The sequence below is a fragment of the Salvia hispanica genome, chromosome 2 (assembly GCF_029641045.1).
Source record: "Salvia hispanica isolate PSC_SH4W2 chromosome 2, Shi_PSC_v1, whole genome shotgun sequence".
NCBI lineage: Eukaryota > Viridiplantae > Streptophyta > Magnoliopsida > Lamiales > Lamiaceae > Salvia > Salvia hispanica.
The window spans coordinates 22,871,571-22,894,643 of record NC_142693.1 but is presented as its reverse complement, the minus strand read 5'-3'; the positions used below and the strand labels follow the sequence as shown (position 1 = coordinate 22,894,643).

Here is a 23,073-nt window from a genome sequence, read left to right as displayed (position 1 = left end):
GCGACTAATCATCTTACATTCACAATTTTTTTTTAAATAATCATAATCAAATAATCAATTCGACTCAAAAAGTCATACTACTATTTAGTGTTAATAAATAAATAAAAATCCTTGATTCATAATATTTAACTAATAAAAAAAATTGCATCTCTGACAATGGCGGTTTGAAAATTTCACGATGGTCCCAACTAACAATTTAACATAAACTAGTAGGAGTAGTATTAAGAAAAACTGTCGAAATCGTATTTGCACCCATCGAAAATCAAAATCAAAATCAAAATCAGAAGAAAAATGAAAAAAGAAAAAAGAAAAACATTAAGACTATATTGTGGTGCAGAATATTCGAACTATATGTTTTCTATTGTACTAATTAAAAAAAAGTTCATAGGAATCACTCATAAAAAGGCATAAAGACGAAATAGAATTTGAAAATAAATGGAAATTGGAAGTATCGGCAAAAGTCTAATGAATGAAGTGAAGAATTATAAATGAGTAAATTAATATGACAAGATTTGGAGTTTATGATTTTGGAACAATATATCATTTGAACTATCACTTATTGGGACCATTTAATTAATATTTGATGTCTTACTCGTATTTCATTTTCAACTTTTTAGTATTTCTCTCTGTTTCCTATATTGTAATGCCCATTTGTATATTACAGTACTTTCTTTTGTTTTAGTATTTTTTCTTTTTCATATTAATGTTTTTTTTTTTTATAAATATAAATTAGGGTTCAGTATGTTCAATTAGGATACATAATTACCTTAGCATTTGTTTTAAAATGTTCAAATTAAGAATAACTTAGATCGATGGTTGTAAAACAATAGAAATCATATTTTATCTTTATAAGTTGATAGCCAAAGCGTAGATCATCATTTACAGCCGCTTCCACTTAGAACTTTTTGTAGATAAAATATGCTCAAACTAAACAATGATTGATGCATATGGAAGATTCATAGACTAAAATTATTTAATCAACCCTTCGTCGCTCGCGTCATCCAAAATTCCTAAACTAATACTCTCTTCATATTCCAATAATGGTCTTACTATTTAGCAGTTTGAAATTTGAAAATGTGAAAAAAATACTTCCTTCGTCTAAAAAAAACAGTCATATTTGTGGATGACACGAGTTTTAATAAAAAATAATAAAATAAGAAAGATTAAATAAAAATAGATAAAGTAAGAAAGATAGAGAGAAAAAGTTGGTAATGTATGTACCAAAATGAAACTTTTCATTTTTAGAAATAAGATGTTTTTTTATAGACATCCTAAAATAGTGAAATGAGACTATTTTCATGGACAAATAACAAAAGTTAATAGAGTGTCAATCCTACTTTATATATTACTCACTTTATCCGTTTGATAATACATGTCTTACTCAATCTTTATTATAGAAAAAATTGTTTCACTCACTTTTTTAATATTAGTGTTTCTTAACATTCGAGTTGAGTAAAAGTGAGACAACAATGAATGCATCAAAGTGACAAAATATGATATTTAACGGTGAATTGAAAAATATACAGAATCCTTAATGATGGTCGAGTAGTATGAGACTCGTCTATCCTTAACCAAATAATCTGGTGATCGATCTCTACCTTTGGATATGGATCAGTTTTAAATCTTTTGACCAACTGTCCTACCATCGAGAATTCGAGATATCTACAAATCAGCACAAAAAATGGTCCATAGATCCACCGATTAATATACAAAATCATTAAATCAAAGAAGTACTACTACATTACAAAAACACCTTAATTAAAACACAAAATCATAAATAAATCCAAAGTGAAATAAGACAATGAATAACAGATTAAAATGACAAAATATGATATCTAATGGCTAACCAAGAAAGTAACCAAACTCATCCATTCAAACAAGTGCATTACAAAAACACCTAAATTAATTAAAAACAAAAAAAATCATAAACCCAAACATACTCATCTATAAAATCCAACCCCAAACGCCAAACTCCCCACTAATTCCACTTGACAAACCATGGCCGACTCCCTAAGCTGCGCCGCCGCAGACCTCCTCCCCCTCCTGGGCGGCGCCCCCAACGCCACCGCGGCGGCCACCTTCATCTGCAGCCGCTTCGACGCCGTCTCCACAAGGCTCGCCGACGCCACCCTGGCCATCGACAACACGTACCTCCTCTTCTCCGCCTACCTCGTGTTCGCCATGCAGCTCGGCTTCGCGATGCTCTGCGCCGGCTCCGTCCGCGCCAAGAACACCATGAACATCATGCTCACCAACGTCCTCGACGCCGCGGCCGGCGGCCTCAGCTACTACCTCTTCGGCTACGCCTTCGCCTTCGGCAGCCCCTCCAACGGCTTCATCGGAAAACACTTCTTCGGCCTCAAGGAGTTCCCTTCTCCCACCGCCGATTACAGCCTCTTTCTCTACCAATGGGCCTTTGCCATTGCCGCCGCCGGTGAGCTCTTTTTTTTTTCCAATTATATTCTTAATTGCAATATTTAATTTAAGTTGATTTTGTGGGATTTTAATATTTTGTGTTTGAGATCACAAATAATATTCTTACTAGTATTTTATCTAATTATGTGCTATTGTGCAATAATTAACAAAAAAATTTCAATAATTTGACGATTTTAAAAGATAATTGTTCTATGTGAGGCTTAATTAAACCCTTACTAGTGTTTACAAGTGATGGATTTGGATTTGAAACCTTTTTTTTTAAGATATTAACCATTTTATTGCTAGACATATATATGCTACATGCGTATCATATAAGTATTTATTGAGTTTATGTGTTCCTAAAAAGTGGTTATGAAGAGTCTCACATTAATGAAGTTGAATTATGTGAAAGTTTGGCCGTTGCATGTGGATATTTAGGTGCAGACAAACATATATAGTATAAATATTTTTTTATTGCATATGTACTAAGTCATCATCTTTGAAATTTCTAATTTTGCATAATTGTATGTCAATAATGTAAAATAGACCGGAAGTAGACTTTTAGAATCTTTGAAATTAAAATTTGTGAATTTATTACAACCATATATGTAGTGGTTAGTTTGTCGATTCTTAATTTTTATGATTTACATTTTGTTGTGATTAGGTATTACTAGTGGCTCAATTGCAGAGAGGACTCAATTTGTGGCATATTTAATTTACTCCTCTTTCCTGACCGGTTTTGTCTACCCGGTCGTTTCGCATTGGTTTTGGTCCGGTGACGGATGGGCCGGAGCCGCCAAGACCGGAGGCAGCCTTCTCTTTGGCTCGGGAGCCATTGATTTTGCCGGTTCAGGGGTGGTCCACATGGTTGGTGGGATTGCCGGTTTGTGGGGGGCCCTCATAGAGGGTCCAAGAATCGGCCGGTTTGATAGAACCGGCCGGTCCGTTGCGTTGCGTGGCCATAGCTCCTCACTAGTGGTGCTAGGCACCTTCTTGTTATGGTTCGGGTGGTATGGGTTCAACCCCGGTTCGTTTCTGACCATTTTCAAGTCGTACAATGATACAAACCGGACCTATTACGGTCAGTGGAGCGCGGTCGGGAGGACAGCTGTCACGACGACATTGGCCGGGAGCACAGCCGCCCTCACTACCCTGTTTAGCAAGAGGCTCTTGGTGGGGCATTGGAATGTGATTGATGTGTGCAATGGCCTTTTGGGTGGATTCGCCGCGATCACCTCGGGGTGCTCGGTGGTCGAGCCGTGGGCCGCAATCATCTGCGGGTTCGTCGCGTCCTGGGTCTTGATCGGGCTCAACAAGTTGGCCGAGAAGTTGAAGTACGACGACCCTCTCGAGGCGGCCCAGTTGCACGGGGGATGTGGCGCGTGGGGTCTACTGTTCACTGGATTATTTGCCAAGAAAATTTACGTTAACGAAGTTTATTCGGGTCATCCCGATAGGCCGTACGGGCTACTTATGGGTGGTGGTGGGAAGCTCTTGGGTGCCCAAATTGTGCAAATCTTGGTGATTATTGGATGGGTGACAGCCACAATGGCACCACTTTTCTTGGGCCTTCACAAGTTGAAGTTGCTTAGGGTTTCAAGAGAGGATGAGATGGCTGGGATGGATATGACTAGGCATGGTGGCATGGCTTATATATACCATGATGAAGATGATGGTTCTAATTTACCACAATTCAAGATGAGTAGGGTAGAGCCAGGAGGAGATACTCCAACATCCTAAGATCTCTTCAGATAAAACAAGCATTGTTGTAATAATATAAGTTGTTATGAATGCTAGGTAGGAAGTCATATAAGTTGTAAGAAAATTGCAATGAAGTTTGTTTAACCTTTGTGTAGTGTGAGTAATTAAATTCTCTTGTGCAAGTCCCTATGTTGTTTTGACAAAGGAACTTATGTGCTTGTAATATATGAATGTTAAACTTGTGTTAATAGGCATAGCTATATGGTGTTTAATTAATATATTCATTATGGCGTGTATTAAGAGTGGAAATCCAAAATGCTACTATAAACTAAGTAATAAACTAAGTAATAACTATTGAAGGACAATGTGAACCATTGGATGTGATCATGGTGTTTGACTCAATATATATCACACAATAGTCCTTTCTTGGAAGACAAAAACCTATACCATCAAATCAAACACTCTATATATGAATCTTCAAGATGTGAGCCAATTTTAGTGGATGAGATACATTTTAAGTCCCAATAACAATTTTGTTATTTTTGTAATTCATTCGTTTTTTAAACTTTTTCTTCCTTTTTATGTGGCTAGTTGTCAACATTTTTTGTTTGATTATTTGCCGTAGAAGTTGAAAATAAATGTGAGCCATTGGCTATACAACTTGCTTGTGAACACTGTAGTTGTTTGTTAGTGAATCATGAAAATTTTGGACTTATTTGCATAATCTTTTATTTATTACTACTATATGATTTTCTCTTTAGAAACAAAGAAAAAGAAATGGAAAGAAAATACTATAATTGATGGATCAATTGTTAGGCCATCACTATATGTACATAATATCTGTCTCTCTATCTTTATGTCTGTCTACTTTTTAATTGATGTTAAATTTACCCCCCATCACTACTCTTTTGGTAGTTATTGCATTATTGAAACGTGTCTTCGATATTTTTTTAAATCAATAGTAGTACAAGAGAAAATCCATCATGTCAAGTACAGCACGACCACTCATCAATATGTTGATTTGATCATCCAAAACAATTGGAATCATAACAAGTCTTTTACCATCTTACCTTATTTCGACAAATCATTTGATGGCCTAAAACAGTGTGCTTATTAGTACCACTAATGTCTTTATCATTGTTCGATTATTTAAGATTTAACATTTACTGAGATTGTTTGAAATTACATTGGCTTAAGGTTGCCCAATATTAATTTTGGCAGGCATAAATTAAAACGCCTCAAAAAATATTCAAAATAACAATCATAAAACTCAATCTTATCTACTCAATTAAATCAAGATAGATATCAATGACATAAGTTTAATAGTTCTACACCTAATTAATACAACCATTAAATACTCAATCCATCCAATCTTATCTAATCCATCAAACTAAGATCAATATCAATAATATAATTGCAGTAATTCTACACCTAATACAACTATTAGATACTCCCTTCATCTTAGAATAAATATATCATTTCGGATCAACGTGGATTTTACAAAATTATTTTACGTTGTAAAAAAAAAATTTGAATGTCAAAAAAACACTATTGAAATATAAATTCTAATTGTATACTACTATATTAATTGTATGATAAAAATGTGATTAAAAATTAATATACTTTAAACATGCAAATTACACCATGTAAACTAGGCCTGTCAAATCGGGTATCCGCGGATACCCGATCCGAAATTTTCGGGTACCCGATCCCGAAATTCCTAAAATCCAATACCCGATACCCGACCCGAATTTGATTTCGGGTACCCAGATACCCGACTCGGGTATCCAGTCCCGATTGTGATTTTGATTATTAATTTTTTTAAAATAAAATTAACTATAATCATTGGACTTGTTTATTGATTAAATAATTATTCCAGCCAATAATTTCCCGTAAGACTTAATTGAATATTTAACAATTGATTCATTACTCCCCAATAATAATATGACTGGATTGGTAGGATTTTACGTATTTAATTTGATTGTTTCAAATTTTGTGTTGCGATGCTATTTGAATCTTGATTATTAAAATATGCAAATGGAGTGCTATAGTAGTTACCGAATACTAATCATATCTTGTTTTAAAAAATAGAACATGAATTTACTATAATTAAAATTAATTCAAATATAAAAAAAAACTTGAAAACCATAACCATGCCATATATAAGCAAAAGTATATTGAGTCATATCACGATTAATTCAAATATAAAAAAAAACTTGAAAACCATAACCATGCCATATATAAGCAAAAGTATATTGAGTCATATCACGATTAGTGTTTATAGAACTATATGGCATCTCAAAACATCAAAACTCTTAAAGTTAATTTGATATGGCTTAATTTTTCATAATTGAACTTGAAGCGCATATGCATATATAAAATAGTTTTAAAAATATTTAAATTGCATAAACATTTATCTAATTATCATATTTAGCAAAGGCAAGCACTAAACTGGTCAAAGGATATATAAGCTCAGAATAAATTTATAACTTGTGATTTTTCTAAAAAAATTTGGATAATTCGGGTATACCCGATCCCCGATACCCGAAAATCCAAAATTCTCAATACCCGAACCCGATCCGAAACCCGATTTTTCGGGTTTCGGGTATCCAATTACCTGATATTTTCGGGTTCGGATATCGGATATCCAATACCCGATATCCATTTTGAGAGGCCTAATGTAAACCATAATATAATAGCAATCTAATCTAGATGCAGATTGAAAATCACATAAACATATACTGAATATTCTTGCACTGGATTTATAAAATAACTGCATTATAGACAGAGAGAGGAAGCCACCTAGAGAAAAAGCCTCTCAACCAACACAATTATTGCAAACAAAAATTGCAGATTTTATAGCCCAAAACATGTAAAGGATCCTAAAATAGCATATGAAATAGAAAACTATACAAAACTTAATACAGAGATCGCCAACTGTTGGATGTGTGCCATGGTCAAAAACACCACTAACACACACACAGGCCATTTATCATCAAATATTTTCCACTTTTTTTTCTATATTCTTCCCACATCCCGAATCTTGCCCTCAACAAAAGCCTCGTAAGAAGATCCCGGTGTCAGGTTATAATCATACTAATCTACATTCACTCAGAATCTATACAAAATTACAATACTTCTTGCCCTGAATCAGCCAGCACGAGAGGCCGCAGTCATAGCCCTCCCGTTGCTCAAATTATTGGCCATCGTTCCAATCAAGGAATAACGGTACAGCTCTCTCTGGGGTTTCATCAGCTTCAGCTGCCTCAGCAATCCTGAGAGCCATCATTGCCTTGTAGGTAGCTAAGTCGGCGTTCTCCATGAGCATCTGGGCTCGTTGGCGCTTCTGACTAGCCAGATCCTCATATTTGTTTGCAGCAACTTTTGCTTCTTGCAACTTATGTACATTGTTTTTCTGCTGCAAAGCATCTTGTTCAGCTGCTATTGCTGTAAAAGGAAATCCAACATCAATTTTAGAGATATAGTCGTGGCATAAACAGGATCGTTCACAAAATTTGAGTAAACGAATAACTAGATTGGGAAAAAATGACAAAAACTCGAGGACAGGCACCTTTCAATATAGGCCGTTGTTTGCCTCTCCCACCCTGGCTTGCTTGCCGTTTAAATGATCGTTTCTTCCTTAAAACAGATTTCGGGATTAGTTGATTTCTTCTAGGCTGGTAGAGCTGCCAATAAAGCATTGATTTGTAATGTTAGGAAACAAACCTAAAAACGATATGACAATTAGATCGACTTCAGCTTAGAATATACACTACTATAGACATAAGATGAGTAGAGCAAGCTAACAAGCAAGATATGAAATTCAAAAACAGGGTGACGTACCTGGAAAACCCTTACTAAAGCCGATCGTTTCTGCTTCCTCTTTCTAGTCCAGTACTTATAGATAGCCTCGATGACTTCCTTTCTTTCCAGATGCATACAGAATTCATAGGCTGCCTGCTCGTCTACATGCTCGTCTGGATTGGAGTGGATATATTTTTCCAGAGCATCAATCACCAATTCAAAATTCTCAGAGGTGATAAATTCTTGCCCTTCATTTCCCCCGTAAAACTCGCTTTTGAGTTTTCCCAGCCATTCCTCATCCTCGGAGTCCATGTCATAGTTGGCAGTATTCTTCATCAAAGCCCTGATTAGCTCATCATTTTTGAAAGTAATGTACGACTCTGGCCTCACAAAAGGGACATACGGATCATTGGAAACGGCTACTTCTTGCACCCCAGGTATGGGAATAGCGGTAGTGGCTGCAGCAGACTGCATGTTCCGGTCAGAGCATTCCTTGTATAGTTCCTTGAAAACCAACCAATCTTGTTTATCAGGAAACTCGAGCTTGAAACTACTATCACCAGCCCATAATACAGCATGCGTGAAGCGGTTAGAAGAAGACGGCCTCATAGCCTTCTGTGCAACCAGACTGCACTGCTTCGCTCCGTCCTTGGTAACAGAGAGTAGCCATTGTTTAGAAGCGGATGTTTCTAGCGCAACAGTGGCACCTTCCACCCTATAGCACTTGTCAGTGTCGGTAATTAACAGGTTTGCTGAACAGCTGGAGGCACAAATATCCTGTGTTGCTGCCCTAGTAGCAGATTTCAGCTCTCTGGTGTTTGTTGCCGATCTCCTCGTATCGGGACTTCTGTGTAGACGACTGGGAGATGCGGCAGGGAATTGGGAGCTGTCATGTCTAATCCTGAAAAGCTCTGAAGCTAAAGCACCCTTACCCTTCTGAGATCGAAAAGCAGATGGCGGTCTACCTCTCTTACGCCTCAGAGAACTCCGCCTTTTCTGGATACTACGGCTGTTTCTCAACTGCAAATTTCGAAGACCGGATTTAGGAAATCCTACAGGAGACTGCACCAACAGTTTCCCTCCCGGAGTATCATTATCAGATGCTGCCACGGTAGGGTGAGATATTTCACTTCCCATCAACATTTCAGATGCTTCATGAGCACATTCGTGGTCATCTCTCAGAAGTTGAACCGAGGGTTGTTCATCATCATCGGCCAAATCTATCACTTCCTCGTCACCCACACATTGTCGGTCTAGCAAGCAATTTAATCCCACAGATCTAAGAAACATACTTGTTTGTATATGCATAAAGAAAGGTGGGCTTGCAAAAATATTAATAGAAAACAATGGCATCGTAGATCTCCATCCAGCAACTATACAGACACAGGGTTTCCCATCAGGAACAGGATCCTGCAATATTGGGAGCTATAAATAAGAATAAAAAAAACAAATTCTGCACACGCGCACAAAATAATCTAGCGGCCACCTGGCTGAACATGACTAAAAATATACCTGGAGAAAAAGCATTCTTGAGGAATAGGCATCGCACATTGGTCTTGACAACATAAACAAGGACAACTGCCTCATTCCGATTCTGACCCTAGTCATGTAGCTGAGCAGAGTGGCCAAGAAGCAAGTAACCCAGTGATAACAATCATAAGAAGATTCGTTCACAACAATAGAAAGTCCCCGAGTCCAATGAGAATAGCATAAGCCTCCAAAATCACCGTAGGATTCAGAAACTCTACGCCGTTTCCTCCATTGTTTCCTCGCATACTTCTTTGCAAACCGGCCATCTTCTACAATTTCAGCAGTTGCCAACTCTGCTCTCTTTCTCTTTCTCTGGTACACAATCCCAAACCTCCCGTCCACAATTTTCCTCTCCATACCATCCGTTTCACGCTCTTGTATTTTAAGCTCTGCACTCACCTCAAGTAAGGCGCCCGTTTCATCTTCCAGCCACAGCTCCCTGTGACGGCCACCACCATCAGCAGAGTGGTCTAGGAGCTCCGGGAACTTATTCTCCCCGTGAACTGCCCTCACGTTTTTCCCACCCTCATGAGGCTCCGTCCACAGCCTCCTCCCTGAACGCAGAACTCGTGTCCCAAACACCCTTGTGCTTCTTCTCATTCCCACTGAAGGCATCTGCTTCCGCTTATTCCTGCGAGGTGAAGCCCCAGAATCAATTTTCGTCTCAGAATTAGATACTAACCGCCTATAAAGACCTTTCGTCTTAGCCTTACACAAAGCACAGTGATTTCTCGCTTAAACCGACTAATTTCACTCTTCGCAACTCGTTCAAATTCAAGAAATATGAACTCAGTAGCACTCAAATCTCCCTCCCAATCACTCCAAGAACAAGAATCAGAACTGATTAGCTAAAACTCAGCTAATTTCACACTCTCAACAGCACAAATTAGGATAATTGACAAATCCCCAAATTAAACTCGACATCCCAACTCAATTCGACACACAATTCAGTTCCCTCCAAGCATGCAACCAACCGAAATCCCCAAAAATGTTTCTCAAATCATTCCGACTGTAAAAAAAAAAGATTCACAAAAATTAACAAAAAAACAACGAGAACCGTGAAACAAATCCCCAACTCATCTCACAAAAAAACAAACTTTCACCCCCAATCGCAAGATCCCGTCGAATAGAAGCAGAAAAACTCGAGAAACAAACAATTACCTGCCGCGAATTGATCAAATCATCCCCGTTCTTCGTCCGAGAAGAAACTTCCCTCGAATTTCTTGTGATGGGATTCTCAATTTTGAGATGAATTAGCCTCCGATTTAAATCTGTTGACGGAAAAGAAGGTGGCTGCGGATTGCAGATTCTAGGGTTTATGAGAAGGGAGCGAAAGAAGAGGGAGACTAATAACTGCTGCTACTGACCACGAGTAACGTGAACCGTTGGGTCAAAGAGATGGACGGCTGAGATTAAAGGGATGTGATGAATAGTTCGAGGAGGTGAGAGGGACCCATCACTTTCTCTCACTCTCTCGGTGAGAGGGAAACGATTCGAGAGATTTTTTCTTTTCCAAATTTGCAACTAAGTCCCTATATTTCGATAGTATTGCTTCTTGCTACGTAAGATACGTTTCGCATTTCGCTTACACACCCTCTTTTCTGTACAGAGTGCGTCACAAGCTTTACAACACATTTACTTTTTTACCACTACAAAATTGAACCGTTACAATTTTAAAATATGGGAGTTTAATTTTAGAATTGTAAACATATTACCAAAAATATCAATTCAGTTGAAAAAATATTTAACTTTTTGAAAAACAGGTCCATAACAAAAGAAATTCTTATTGGAGTGATATTTTTTTATGATTCCGTAAAAAAATAATGGCCATGACACTGTCCAATTAGTGTTAGCTGTTAATTTTTTTACGGAACCGTAAAACAATGACTACTTCGTCGACATTTTCATTTATTGTGGATCTGTTTTTTAAAAAGTGAATGTTTTAGACTAAATTCGTATTTCTGTCATATATTTAGGACCCAAATTGATATTCTACTCTATTTAAAACTATTAGGAGATAGAAAAAATAATAATTTAATTTTTTATATACTCACTTCAATTTTGGTTATGAATTTTACATCAAATTGGATTTTTTAATAATCTTTAGTTTAATATGCATGTATTTCTATATGAGTCACGATTGGTAACTTTATTTTGACTGGTTTCATTTAATTACCTACTAAAAATCGATTAGATCTTCAATCTCATAATATAATTTAATTCATAGATTAGATCACTTATCTTACATAAAAAAATCTCGGATTCATTCAAATCTTAGCATTATTATATTAAGGCACAATTTCTCTTAAAATTATGCAATTTTTAATTAACAAACGCGAAAAAAATAAAAAAGTGAAAGCAAAAAATAAAAAATAGTGATGACCATTTTACCGCCACGGGAGAAATTTCGAATGAGCTGACGTGACAACGCTTCGCCTCCCCCGTTTTTCCGTCCACTTTTCCCCTCAAACCTTCACTTGTTACACTCCATTTTATAGTGTGTGAGCACAAAAGATTTGGCAAAAAAAAGAGAAAAAAATCAAGAAATGGAGAGTGGTTCTTCCGACGATGAATATCAAGAAAACGAAGCCATTTCTGAGTCTTATGAAGACGAACAATCAATTTCGCAGGCATGTTTGTATATATGTTTGTTTATGTGTGATAAAGATTGCAGCTTTTTTTGTGGGTTTTGTTTTATTTTGCTTTTTGTGAAGATTTTATGTGGTTTTTTAGCTCTGCATTTATGTTTTCTCTATTTCATGGTTTCCCATTTAAGGAAAGCTTAAAGCTTTAGGTATAACAACGCTGTCCCAGTTCATTGCTGCTGTTATGCTTCATTATAGCTCATGAACTATGTTTTTACTATTTGTGTATGTATGTATTTCAGTTGAGTGTGTGTGTGTGTGTGTATAAATGTAACATTTCATTTGATCATTTTCACAATTTCACACATTTTTCTCAAGCATCTAAGTTTTTATGCTTTTAGTTGCTTTTACTTTACTCCATATGCTTGTATCAAAATCTTGATTTCACCTTTCATCATCTCAGGAGCCTCTGTCTGAAGAGGAGTTGGAAAATCTCGTGGCCGAGCTTGTGGAAATCGAGAAAAGAGTGAGCTTTTGAGTCTCACACTCTCTGATAATATGATAACAAGCAAAAAGTTGTTACTTACTTGACTCTGTTATTCACCTTTAGTCTGCTGAGGCGCAAGAGGTGCTGGAAGAGGAGCCTCTGGTCGAAGTAGAAGCAGATGTTAGGGAAGAATTAGCCCGGTCTCTCACTGGTGATCAAGTATGTAAAATCCACATTTTTCTGATCCAATGTAGCTATGGATGTTTCGAGTTTTGTGACACTGTATTTCATATGGTTGGAGCAGTTGGAGAAGGCTGTTTGTGAGGAGATGTCATTGTACAAAGAGGAGTGGGAACTGAAGCTCGATGAGCTCGAGAAAGAGAGTGCTTATCTACTGGTATACGATCTTTAATCTTTGTTTTGAATTGGCTTGTTTTGATCTTGCTCACTTTGAATCTTTACTTAGGCTTCATTATCTCGCGTGTTTAACTACACGTTACCAATTATTGTCCGAGCAGGAGCAGCTTGATGGTGCTGGAATTGACCTTTCCAGTTTGTACAAGTGGATCGAGAAGGAAGTTCCTAACAGCTGCCGGACTGAAGCATGGAGAGGGAGGACTCACTGGCTTGGGACTGAGATATCCGAGGAAGCTACAAGATCAGTCAAAAAGGCGGAGGAGTATCTCACGATCCACCGGCCTGCAAGAAGGTTTGATCTCTCAACGCGTTATGTGGTTTAGTATGATCATGAGCTAGATTTCTTGTTCTGAAGTGGTAGTTTTCGTTGTGGAGCAGATGGCAAGGCGCAAGTGGCTTCCTCGGGAAGAAAATTGGAAACCTTGATGGTAGTGTAAGTGGAGACGGAAGCTTGAACAAAGATTGGGAAGCTTTTAACATATTGTGCTCAGAAACGGCGTCTAGCAAGCACTGGGCTGCTGTCTACCTTGCCAGCACCCCGCTGCAGGCTGCTGAACTCGGCCTAGAATCTGCTGGAGTTGATGAGGTGAAACCCGAGTTCACTTGCTGGCTGCCTTTTTGTATCTTTGTATACTGATATGCAATGACCATTGATGTTTAGCCTTTGATTCTTATGCAATTTATCGTTGAAATCATAGTTTTATGGCATTTTCAAGTAGAAATAATATGGTGAATTATGGCCAGGTGGAGGAGATTGGTGATGTTGATGGCGCTTCAAGAGATCCATTCGTTGCAGACGCTATAGCAAACGAAAGGGATCTCAGTCTTACTCTTAACCAAATGAGGAACTTTAAAAAGGTAGATTTTTTCGACACCATCTCTTTGGACTCGTACGAATCTTTACTCTTAATCTGCGTCTATGGTGTTTTGCAGATTAAAGAGGAGGATGATGTTAAGGATGATCTCAAGCTTCGTAGGAAAGAAACGAGGCGTAAAAAGCGAAGCAGAAAGGTCTGCTTTCAAGCTTACAGTTATTCTGTTTTCCTCTTTCAGCAATGCCATTCTTTCTAAGTTATGCTAATTTTTTGTGATCGCGGCTCTGTTAAGGGAGAGCTTTCCTCGATAGACGAGGAGAGCCGTATGGATGTCTTCATGATTCATGACAATGGCTCTACTGAGGATGTGGTTGAATACCTGCACGATTCGTCTGATGAGAGGGATGGAGTAGTTGTATGCTCTAGCTCTGAATCTGGTTCAGACAACGAAGCCAATGTCAAAAGGAAGCGGGATATGAGAAAATCGGATGTTGTTGTTATCTCAAGTTCTGATTCTGATTCAGATGCGGATGCCAACGACAACTCCAGGTGCATCTTGATTGCAAATCTGTCTATGTTTCTTTCCCTTGTTCTTCTACTTTCATTTCACTGTCATGTTTCTGTATCAGTGTTAAGAGAAGGAAAAAGATTCGGAGAATCCTCGATGACGATGAGCTGGGGGAGGAGACGCAGAAGAAAATCGCAATTGAAAAGGTAAACTCTAGCTGGTTCACTGAGTATCATATCATGGAACTTTCTGTAACATCTATGTCGCTTTTACAGGAACGTCAAGAGCGCCTTCGATCTTTGGAGGTTACTGAATTCGTGACGGTTGGAGAAGGCGTTGGAGCTGGACACGAAGCCCAGGACAATGCCACCTCGGGCCACATAATAAACTTGGTAAGGGAGGAAGGCGAAGAGGCCGTGAGGATTCCTCCGAGCATCTCAAAGAAACTAAAACCCCATCAGGTTTGTTACTCAACTCTTTTTGCGCCTTTTTTTTAAACGAAACTAAAACCCCGTGATCAGTTCTATGGTTCATGAATCACCGGAGTTTCTCTGGGGAGCTTCAGCACCCCCAAACATTTTTTTGGAACCTTATGTTTGTCGTTTACTCGGTTATCATGCACTGAGGTAAAGAAGCTAGTTTGTGACGCGATGACAGCTTTTAGGGATCCGATTCATGTGGGAAAATATCATTCAATCGGCGGGGAAGGTGAGATCGGGAGACAAAGGTCTTGGTTGCATTCTAGCACATATGATGGGGTTAGGAAAGACGTTTCAGGTACCAGTTCGAATCTACATTCATTTCTCAAGCCATTCCTGAGAAATCGAACTTGTTGTTTTAAGGTATTATTTATGGATTTAGGTTGTTACGTTTCTCTACACGGCTATGAGATGTGCTGATCTTGGGCTAAAAACAGCACTCGTCTTGACTCCCGTGAGCGTTTTACATAACTGGCAACACGAGTTCTCAAAGTGGAGACCATCCGAGCTGAGGCCTATTCGTATTTTCATGCTTAAAGATGCTCCAAGGTTCCCTTTTCGTCTCTGTTAGAGCCAAAACATCCTTCTTAAATTCTTTTATTCGTATGATCTTCCTTGCTTTACTCGCTCAGGGAGAAAAGGCTCGAGTTGCTAACGAAGTGGAGAACCGAGGGTGGGGTATTCTTGATCGGCTACTCTGCTTTCCGTAATCTATCGTCCGGGAAGTATGCTAAGGATCCAAACATGGGGAGGGAAATCAGCCACGCGCTTCAGGTGATCCGTCATTACTCTTGACTCGATTTTCACCATTTCCATCTCTGTTGTGATGAGATATGAGAAAGAGCTGCATATTGTTAGGTTGGACCGGACATCCTCGTGTGTGACGAGGCTCACACGATCAAGAACACCAAGGCCGAAACGACCAAGGCCCTCAAGCAAGTCAAATGCCAGAGACGGATTGCACTGACCGGGTCGCCTCTTCAGAACAATTTGATGGAGTACTATTGCGTACGTTCTTTGATTCCGAACCATTTTCTGAATTTGATACGTCGCCCTTGCACTAAATGTCCTAAACCTTTTCGTATCTCGAACAGATGGTCGATTTTGTTCGAGAAGGCTTTCTTGGCTCCTGCACCGAGTTTAGGAACCGGCAAGGCTCTCATAACTCCGTCCCTTCTAATCTTGAGTTTCGTCGCTCACAAACTCCATTGTGTCGCTTTGCAGCTTCCAAAATCCCATCGAGAACGGCCAGCACAGCGATGCTACCTCGGAGGATGTCAAGATAATGAACCAAAGATCGTATATTCTGTACGAACAGTTGAAGGGATTCGTGCATCGCATGGGAGCCAGCATTGTCAAAAACGACTTATGCCCCAAAACCGTTTTTGTCATTGAGGTGAAGCTATCTACTCTACAGAGGAAGCTGTATCGAGGGTTCCTCGACTTTCATGGCTTCACAAAGGGCAAGGAGGCGTCTGGCAACATGAAATCTTTCTTCGCGGGCTACCAAGCCTTAGCTCAGGTGATGATCTTCGATGCATATTGAGATTGAACCCTCTTGGCATACTTAATCCGTATTTTTTTGTGTCGGGTTTCAGATATTGAACCATCCCGGCATTCTGCAACTGAGGAAAGAAAACAAAGGCCACAGCAAATTCGAAGGCGTAGAGGGCTCGGGTGATGAGAATATCGAATGCAACATGGTGTCGAAAGGTACTTTTCGACTAGTCACGAAACAAGAATCTTCGTTATGTGTTTAAGTAGTCTGTTGTGTTAGTTTACGTTTATTTCGACTGCAGAAAAGGTCGATAATCCTCACAAGAAACGTAGCAACGATTATGATGATGAAGTGAGTGTAACTCCCTTTCCTCTTCCCTTTCTATGAGTTATGAATGCCTTCGTTTAGAAGTCTGATTTTCGCCTATTTTATAGGACTGGTGGAGTGGTCTTTTGCCTGAAAAGACTCTAAATGAGCTTGATTGCAGTGGCAAAATGGTGTTGCTACTTGATATTCTCACAATGTGCTCGGATATAGGCGATAAGGCGCTCGTCTTTAGCCAAAGTTTGTCGACTTTGGACCTAATCGAACAATATCTTTCGAGATTGCCTCAACCTGGAGAGACCGGAAGATGTTGGACGAAGGGGGAGGACTGGTACAGGTTTGTCTAGTTCTTGAACGTCTCGTCTGTTTTTTTCGTATATGCCTAATATCGTCTATTTTGTTCGAGCTAAGTGCAGATTAGACGGAAAAATGGAAAGCTCAGAGAGGCAGAAGTTGGTGGATAGGTTCAACGAAGCTCGGAACGAAAGGGTGAAATGTGTATTGATTTCTACGAGGGCCGGATCTCTAGGGATTAATCTTTATGCAGCTAATCGAGTCATCATCATCGATGGCTCGTGGAACCCGACGTATGATCTTCAAGCTATATACCGGGCTTGGAGGTTCGTATGTGTTATCCTATCCTTTTTATGTATGGTTAAGTTAGTACCAAAAATTCGAACAACTTCTTGTGTGGTGTAGGTATGGTCAGACGAAGCCGGTCTTCGCCTACCGTTTGATCGCTAAAGGGACATTGGAGGAGAAGATCTACAAACGTCAGGTGAACAAGGAAGGCCTTGCAGCGCGAGTTGTCGACAAGCAGCAAGTCCACAGGAATATTTCGAGAGGTGAAATGGTGGATTTTTTTGATTTTGCTGACGACGAAAGTGCTGTTGTATCGTGTGATTTGGAGCACGAGCGGGCTGTGGATAATCCAGACACTGCGGGTAGCGTGAGGGATATGTTGAAGCAGCGCCGGCCGCCTTCTCTTGGAGCTTCTTCGGACAAAGTAATGCAGAGTTTGCTCAGCAAACATCAGCCCAGGTAGTCGCCGAAACTCGTTGTGAGTTGTTGGAAGTAACGTATCGTTTACTCGAATGTGCATTTGTTACGTGACTTTATAATTAACTCGCGTGGAAATTGCTAATCTTGTCGTCAAATACTCTCTTTGTCCCACTGTAACCGAGTCATATGATCACATTCTTTCTTCACTTTTTACTAATGAAACACAATTTTCTTAAATCTCGTTTCTTTTTTTGTTTAGATGGATTGTGAGTCATCACGAGCACGAGGCGCTCTTGCAAGAGAACGAAGACGAGAAGCTCTCGAAAGAGGAGCAAGACTCAGCATGGGAGGTGTACAAGAAGACGCTCGAGTTGGTGACAGTCCCGCGCGTTTCTCCAAACGATCGCTCCACTGATCAGTATAAGGTCTCTGTCGATAAATTCGCACTGCAGAGCTCAGCGGTTGTGTCTGCTGCAGTTGAGTCGAAGCCAGCGGTTCTCTTGGTTGAGACAGCCGAGAATGATCCAGTAGCACGGGACACGAGCCGTGGTGGGAAGTGCACGAAGGTGATGCATCAACTAACATTGAGGAGTCAAGGCACGAAGATAGGTTGTAGCACCATTTGTGAAGAATGTGGGCAAGAAGTAAGTTGGGAGCTTTTGGGGGTATAAATTCTTGATTAATCATTTTCTCATGTAGTAGTATTTGACATTTGTGCCATTTTTTGATCAAGCCATTTTGACTTATGTATGGATATAAGCATACTACATTTTGAGGAGAACACAATATTTTGAGCCTTTTAAGGCAAGCTGGCACATAAGAAGTTACTCCCTCCGTCCGCGAATAAGAGTCCCGTTTTTCCATTTTAGTCCGTCCGCGAATAAGAGTCCCGGTTCACTTTTACTATAAATGGTACTAGGGTCCCACCTCCACCTAACTCCTTTCACTCACATATCATTTAAAATTAATATATACAAGTGGGACCCTTATTCCACTAACTTTCTTCCACCCACTTTTCTTAACATTTCTTAAAACCCGTGCCAAAAATAAATGGGACTCCTATTCGCGGACGGAGGGAGGAGTATCTTTCAATGGAAATCAACAATTTTTTTTGTGCAAAATTAGAATTTGGTGAAAGTTCAGTAGTATATTCATACATTTTGTGTCATGTTACTTGAAAACAAAGTCAATATATTTATAGCTATAACTTTGGAAAGCGTGATATTTATAACAAAAGCACATATTTTGGATTAGATATAGATTCTACACTATTTACATATTATAGAATCATACAATAAAAATATTAAGCCAATTATGCAATGTCTAGAAGAAATTACAACATTTATAGAGCAAGTATAGTACTACTATACAGTATAACTCAGATTTTGAAATTCTATTTGAAACCTACTTATATGTGTACAATTTAAAAAAAAAAACTAAATTCTCACGTCACTCAACACACAACAATGACTTTGGCCCCTAATTTTGTATCAAAATCTAGCGGCAGAAACAATGCCCAAGAATGCCATTTCACGCTGTAATCTAATAACTACAAACACTCAGAGTTCGAGGTTCAATGCGACGTTTTGAACGTCGAACTCTGAGTGCCCAAACTTCGTTCGCGAAAGCAACGAATTTAGAGAAGACGATGGTTAACACCTCTCGTCCCCAAACCAATTGTCCTTCTCCTTCGGCCCCGTTGGCCCCTCCTCGCCGTAGAGCTCTGTCGGAAACAGCTCGATAAGATTTTCGACGGAAAACCTAATGAAGAAGGGTAGGTGGTTGATTATCTTCTCAAGTTCGGATGTCGAGTCATAAACAACCGTAGGGCCCCACTCTCTCATGTACTGCAGCCAATGTGGCTCCGAAACGACTCCGTCTCCGAGATACTCGGCCGCCACGACCCGGTATCGGGTGCTCGAGTCTATGGAATACTTGCTCTTAGCACAATCATTCCTTGCTCCGATTCCAAGCTTGCTAGAGCCCTGAATGTAGCACCCCTCGTGTGGGAAGCTCGCATGCCCGTGCTTCGACGCGTACACGACCGCCTTGTTTCCCTCGGCGAACTCGAGCTCGGAGGCGTCCAGCCACCCTCCGCCACTGTGTTCGGAGAAATACACGCTTTGTAGCTCTCCGTCGAAGTTGCTCAAACGGAGGGTGAAGTGCTCCCAGTCGCCGACGTGCTGGCCTATTCGGTCGAACGTGTAGCTCCACAACCCGGCTTTGATTGACGACGGACCGTTGAAGGGGCAGAAAATCCACATCACGACGTCCGTGAAAGTCCCTCCGGAAACCGGCTTAACGTGAACGTAAAGCTCGGCGCTCTCGATGTTACCACGTTTCAAGTAGTCCCCGCCTCCGTCGGCGTCGGGTAGGTCGAGCCAGAACTCTTTGTCGTTCTCCCCACCACCGGGCAAAACCGCACCTTTAGAATCGATGGCTAAGCCCTTCTCCTTCCCCTGTTCGTACAAAAGCGCTCCCTTTTCAAAGAACCAAGAGACGGACGAGGGCAAATAGACCTCGTCCGGGTGGAAGTAAAGCGTAGGGCCGTAGTGCTCGATGAGCGCATGAATCTGTTCAAAAGTCGGCATTGCACGCAGCGAAGAATCAAGATTCCTCAAGCAAGAAACACTCAGCTCGTCATCCCAATTCCTATCTCGACTGCAGAAGAATGTCCCTACGGGGACACCATTGCAAAGCATCCCTCGTTCGCACGGCCTCGTCTCCCAAACATAGAATTGATCCCTCGACCGTAGCGAATTATTATCGAACAAAACCTCACCAACCTCGCAACTCTCAGTTAGGTCAACCCGGACGCATCGCACTTCTTCAACGTCGGGTTCATTAGGCTCGACCGTAACTACAAACCCCATGGCTTTATAGCCTTCGGGCGGATTGGGCGACCAAACATAACCACATCCATCACGACGCGACTCTGAACTCCACACGAGAGTGTAGTCTAGAGGCTTTTCAAGAGGCGAAGACTCATCTCCCGTTGCATCTACGGATGCACATTTGGCTGCAAGAGCATAGCAGCCTCTCGACTTCTTGTTGCTCGGCTCACAGCAGTCACCGAGGCTGAAAAAACCATCCGGAAACCCAACGGGTCTATAGAAACTCACCGCTTTCGCCTTCCCACGTGAAGGATTACAGCTCCATATCTTATCAAAATTTGTGATTTTTACAACTTCGATTTCACCTAAGCATATCTTCCCCGTAGCAAAATCTTTACCTGAAAAAGTATACATTCATCTTTAGAGACATGGAAACTATAGCTTGCCAAAATATTTGCTTTCTTTTTCTTATTCAAATGTGTATCATTTTTTCAAACACATGGCATGCATTAAATAAATGAAATACGAGATTGAAACACGTTAACTAAAATATGATGATGGCATTTATGTAAAGAGCAATCCCATTATTATCTTTAATGGTGAATTGCTGCAGTGTATATGGAATGATGTAAATTGAAGTAACAAGCTCAACCAAAAAAGGAAATTAAATTGAATATGTTCAGATAAAATAAGAATCCCCATTAAATTAGCTCTATTTAAGGAAATTTGAGCTGACATAAGGGATTCACAAAATTACAAAACATAAAGTCAAAATTGAAGTAGAATTTGATTAGATCTGAATGATAGAGAAATCACAGATAAAAATTGAAAGTTAATCACACAATTGAAGCAGAAACTACAGATAAAAATCGAATCTTGATTTGAAAATTTTTGAAGAGAAACAGACCTTTAGGCCATTGCGGAAGGGGTGAAGGCAAAGAGAAAGAGTTGAATTCCTCTGCAAATTCCTCACAATAACTCTCAGAATGTGAATTGCAGCAATCCAACCACCCAAACATTCTTCACTTGCAGATTTATTTAGTTTGGATAAGCACAGCATTTGCTTTTTCACAAGAAAAATCTGCAGTTATGAATTGTGATATAGAGAAGAAAAGGAGATTCCTTTATTAATTAAATTGTTATTGCTTCCAAGGCAAAAATATTTACAAGTTGGAGTAAGCCACAAAAATAAAATAATTGCGTGAAAAGTTGGAAGTTTTTGCTTTTTATTCAGCTTGAGTAAGAAGATGGCAAAAGAGAAATGAAAGTGACGATGATGCATTTTTCGAGAAAGAATAAATTTTATTGCAGAAAAAGTAATGAAAAAAAAAACACAGATAAGTTGCAAAAGAAGAGTAGAATTTAACTTTCTTTTGAAAATATTTTGAGGTTTGGTTTAATTTTTTAATTAAAATTAAAAGTAGTTGAAGCAAATAAAAAAAATTGTTTTCTTATTATGGTGGTTACATTATAAAACCCAGCGTGAATTTATTATGAAGAATTCATTGAAATTGAGTTAAATTAAATTTCCTTAGAAAACATGACGTGAAATTGAAGAAGGTATCTAGAAAGAGAAACATGCTTTATAAATTCATTTTAAATTTAATCGAAGTCGGAACATAATTTTTTGTATTATTTGTGTGTAAGAAAAATGTAGAACAATGCGATTCGATTAGGAATTTAGGATTTAAGTGATAAGTGGTGAAACTAAAATCAAACTTTACTATGTAAATGATGCTATAGTTATTATAAATGTAATTTATTATCCAAATGATTCTAATCAAATTTCAAAGCATGCTAATCGCATATAAAGAGAGTATTTGATGGCCATAATTTATTCCTTAGATATTATTTTAATATAACACAAGATGAAGAAGACAACACTATTAATTGGACTATAGGTTTGGTGCGAAATACGATCGTTATATTTAAAGTCAAGTAGTGGACAATGATTAGTGTCCACATGAATAAAAAATATGACAACCCTAATTCTATGTATTTGCAACTTGAATGTGACAATTTGAGGCATATTCTGTTATGCTCCTCTTAGATACCATCTTATCCTCCCACAATAAATAATATGGAGTACAAAATTAGTAGTACTACATGATTTGAGATTAATTTAACGTCAATCTAGTTTTAGAATAAATATATAGGCCTTGAATTCGAGTGAATATTCCACAAATTTGTATGTGGAAACACGAGTCTCATTTTTTCTGAGCATTATTGTACCTTGACTGATCATTTAGTGAAATAATAATAATAATAATAATAATAATAATAATAATAATAATAATAATAATAATAATAATAATGATGATAATAATGATGATGATGATGATGATGATAATAATAATGATAATAATAATAATAATAATAATAATAATAAATTCATAATTTAAAATTAATATTCGAATACCATCTCGGCATCTCCCACCAATTTTGAATAGAAATATGATTATTAATTTCTTTCTTATTATTCGGATCAAATTTATTTAGAAGTATAAACTAAATTATTGTTGTATTGGTATTTTATTTTAATAATTTATCAATAGTTTAAAATCTGGAATAACGTTCATTAATATAGTATTAAATGCTCGGTGCTTATTGTCATAGATATTAATTAGAAGTCATTGTCAAAAACTTTTTATTAATTTTTCTACTTGAAAGCGCA

The 23,073-nt window shown here is 38.7% G+C and overlaps 4 protein-coding genes across 5 annotated transcripts; 2 read left to right on the top strand and 2 right to left on the bottom strand.

The window, feature by feature from the left end:
• The first annotated feature begins 1,932 nt into the window (after nt 1-1,932).
• LOC125201577 (ammonium transporter 1 member 2-like) lies at nt 1,933-4,364 on the top strand. The gene is made up of 2 exons (XM_048099749.2): nt 1,933-2,434; nt 3,080-4,364. The coding sequence occupies exons 1-2, from the start codon at nt 1,999-2,001 to the stop codon at nt 4,153-4,155; spliced, it is 1,512 nt and encodes a 503-aa protein (XP_047955706.1). The 5' UTR covers nt 1,933-1,998; the 3' UTR covers nt 4,156-4,364.
• Nucleotides 4,365-6,989: 2,625 nt separating this feature from the next.
• Nucleotides 6,990-10,790, bottom strand: LOC125223813 (Enhancer of polycomb-like transcription factor protein). 2 transcript variants are annotated; one of them, XM_089065658.1, is made up of 6 exons: nt 10,612-10,790; nt 10,164-10,459; nt 9,433-10,081; nt 7,960-9,330; nt 7,688-7,802; nt 6,990-7,563 (listed from the first exon to the last, which is right to left on the bottom strand). In XM_089065658.1, exons 3-6 carry the CDS (start codon nt 10,063-10,065, stop codon nt 7,313-7,315), a joined length of 2,370 nt encoding a protein of 789 aa, XP_088921784.1. In that variant the 5' UTR covers nt 10,066-10,081; nt 10,164-10,459; nt 10,612-10,790; the 3' UTR covers nt 6,990-7,312. The 2 variants fall into 2 exon arrangements, with proteins under 2 accessions (XP_088921784.1, XP_047983067.2); XM_048127110.2 differs by lacking the exon at nt 10,164-10,459 and having other exon boundaries at nt 10,612-10,789.
• A 1,206-nt stretch (nt 10,791-11,996) lies between these two features.
• Nucleotides 11,997-18,345, top strand: LOC125189467 (protein CHROMATIN REMODELING 20-like). Its single transcript, XM_089064907.1, has 23 exons — nt 11,997-12,080; nt 12,499-12,561; nt 12,646-12,741; nt 12,827-12,919; nt 13,041-13,231; nt 13,315-13,525; nt 13,684-13,797; nt 13,873-13,950; nt 14,047-14,330; nt 14,384-14,468; nt 14,538-14,723; nt 14,920-15,039; nt 15,124-15,290; nt 15,374-15,515; nt 15,600-15,749; nt 15,836-15,891; nt 15,966-16,263; nt 16,340-16,454; nt 16,541-16,590; nt 16,674-16,900; nt 16,980-17,183; nt 17,263-17,604; nt 17,825-18,345. Exons 1-23 carry the CDS (start codon nt 11,997-11,999, stop codon nt 18,234-18,236), a joined length of 3,768 nt encoding a protein of 1,255 aa, XP_088921033.1. The 3' UTR covers nt 18,237-18,345.
• Nucleotides 18,346-18,855: 510 nt separating this feature from the next.
• Nucleotides 18,856-21,626, bottom strand: LOC125206302 (hypothetical protein At1g04090-like). The gene is made up of 2 exons (XM_048105600.2): nt 21,307-21,626; nt 18,856-20,797 (listed from the first exon to the last, which is right to left on the bottom strand). The coding sequence occupies exons 1-2, from the start codon at nt 21,416-21,418 to the stop codon at nt 19,218-19,220; spliced, it is 1,692 nt and encodes a 563-aa protein (XP_047961557.2). The 5' UTR covers nt 21,419-21,626; the 3' UTR covers nt 18,856-19,217.
• Nucleotides 21,627-23,073: the final 1,447 nt, after the last annotated feature.

Excerpts from the sequence above, each read along its gene's own strand:
- LOC125201577 (XM_048099749.2), top strand. The coding sequence starts at position 1,999 with ATGGCCGACTCCCTAAGCTGCGCCGCCGCAGACCTCCTCCCCCTCCTG. Across the intron at positions 2,435-3,079 it reads CTTTGCCATTGCCGCCGCCG|GTATTACTAGTGGCTCAATT; the intron begins GTGAGCTCTTTT and ends TGTTGTGATTAG.
- LOC125223813 (XM_089065658.1), bottom strand. The coding sequence starts at position 10,065 with ATGCCTTCAGTGGGAATGAGAAGAAGCACAAGGGTGTTTGGGACACGA. Across the intron at positions 9,331-9,432 it reads CAAGAATGCTTTTTCTCCAG|GATCCTGTTCCTGATGGGAA; the intron begins GTATATTTTTAG and ends CCAATATTGCAG. Across the intron at positions 7,803-7,959 it reads CTTTAGTAAGGGTTTTCCAG|CTCTACCAGCCTAGAAGAAA; the intron begins GTACGTCACCCT and ends CTTTATTGGCAG.
- LOC125189467 (XM_089064907.1), top strand. The coding sequence starts at position 11,997 with ATGGAGAGTGGTTCTTCCGACGATGAATATCAAGAAAACGAAGCCATT. Across the intron at positions 13,526-13,683 it reads AATCTGCTGGAGTTGATGAG|GTGGAGGAGATTGGTGATGT; the intron begins GTGAAACCCGAG and ends AATTATGGCCAG. Across the intron at positions 16,455-16,540 it reads ATGCAACATGGTGTCGAAAG|AAAAGGTCGATAATCCTCAC; the intron begins GTACTTTTCGAC and ends TTTCGACTGCAG.
- LOC125206302 (XM_048105600.2), bottom strand. The coding sequence starts at position 21,418 with ATGTTTGGGTGGTTGGATTGCTGCAATTCACATTCTGAGAGTTATTGT. Across the intron at positions 20,798-21,306 it reads CCTTCCGCAATGGCCTAAAG|GTAAAGATTTTGCTACGGGG; the intron begins GTCTGTTTCTCT and ends ATACTTTTTCAG.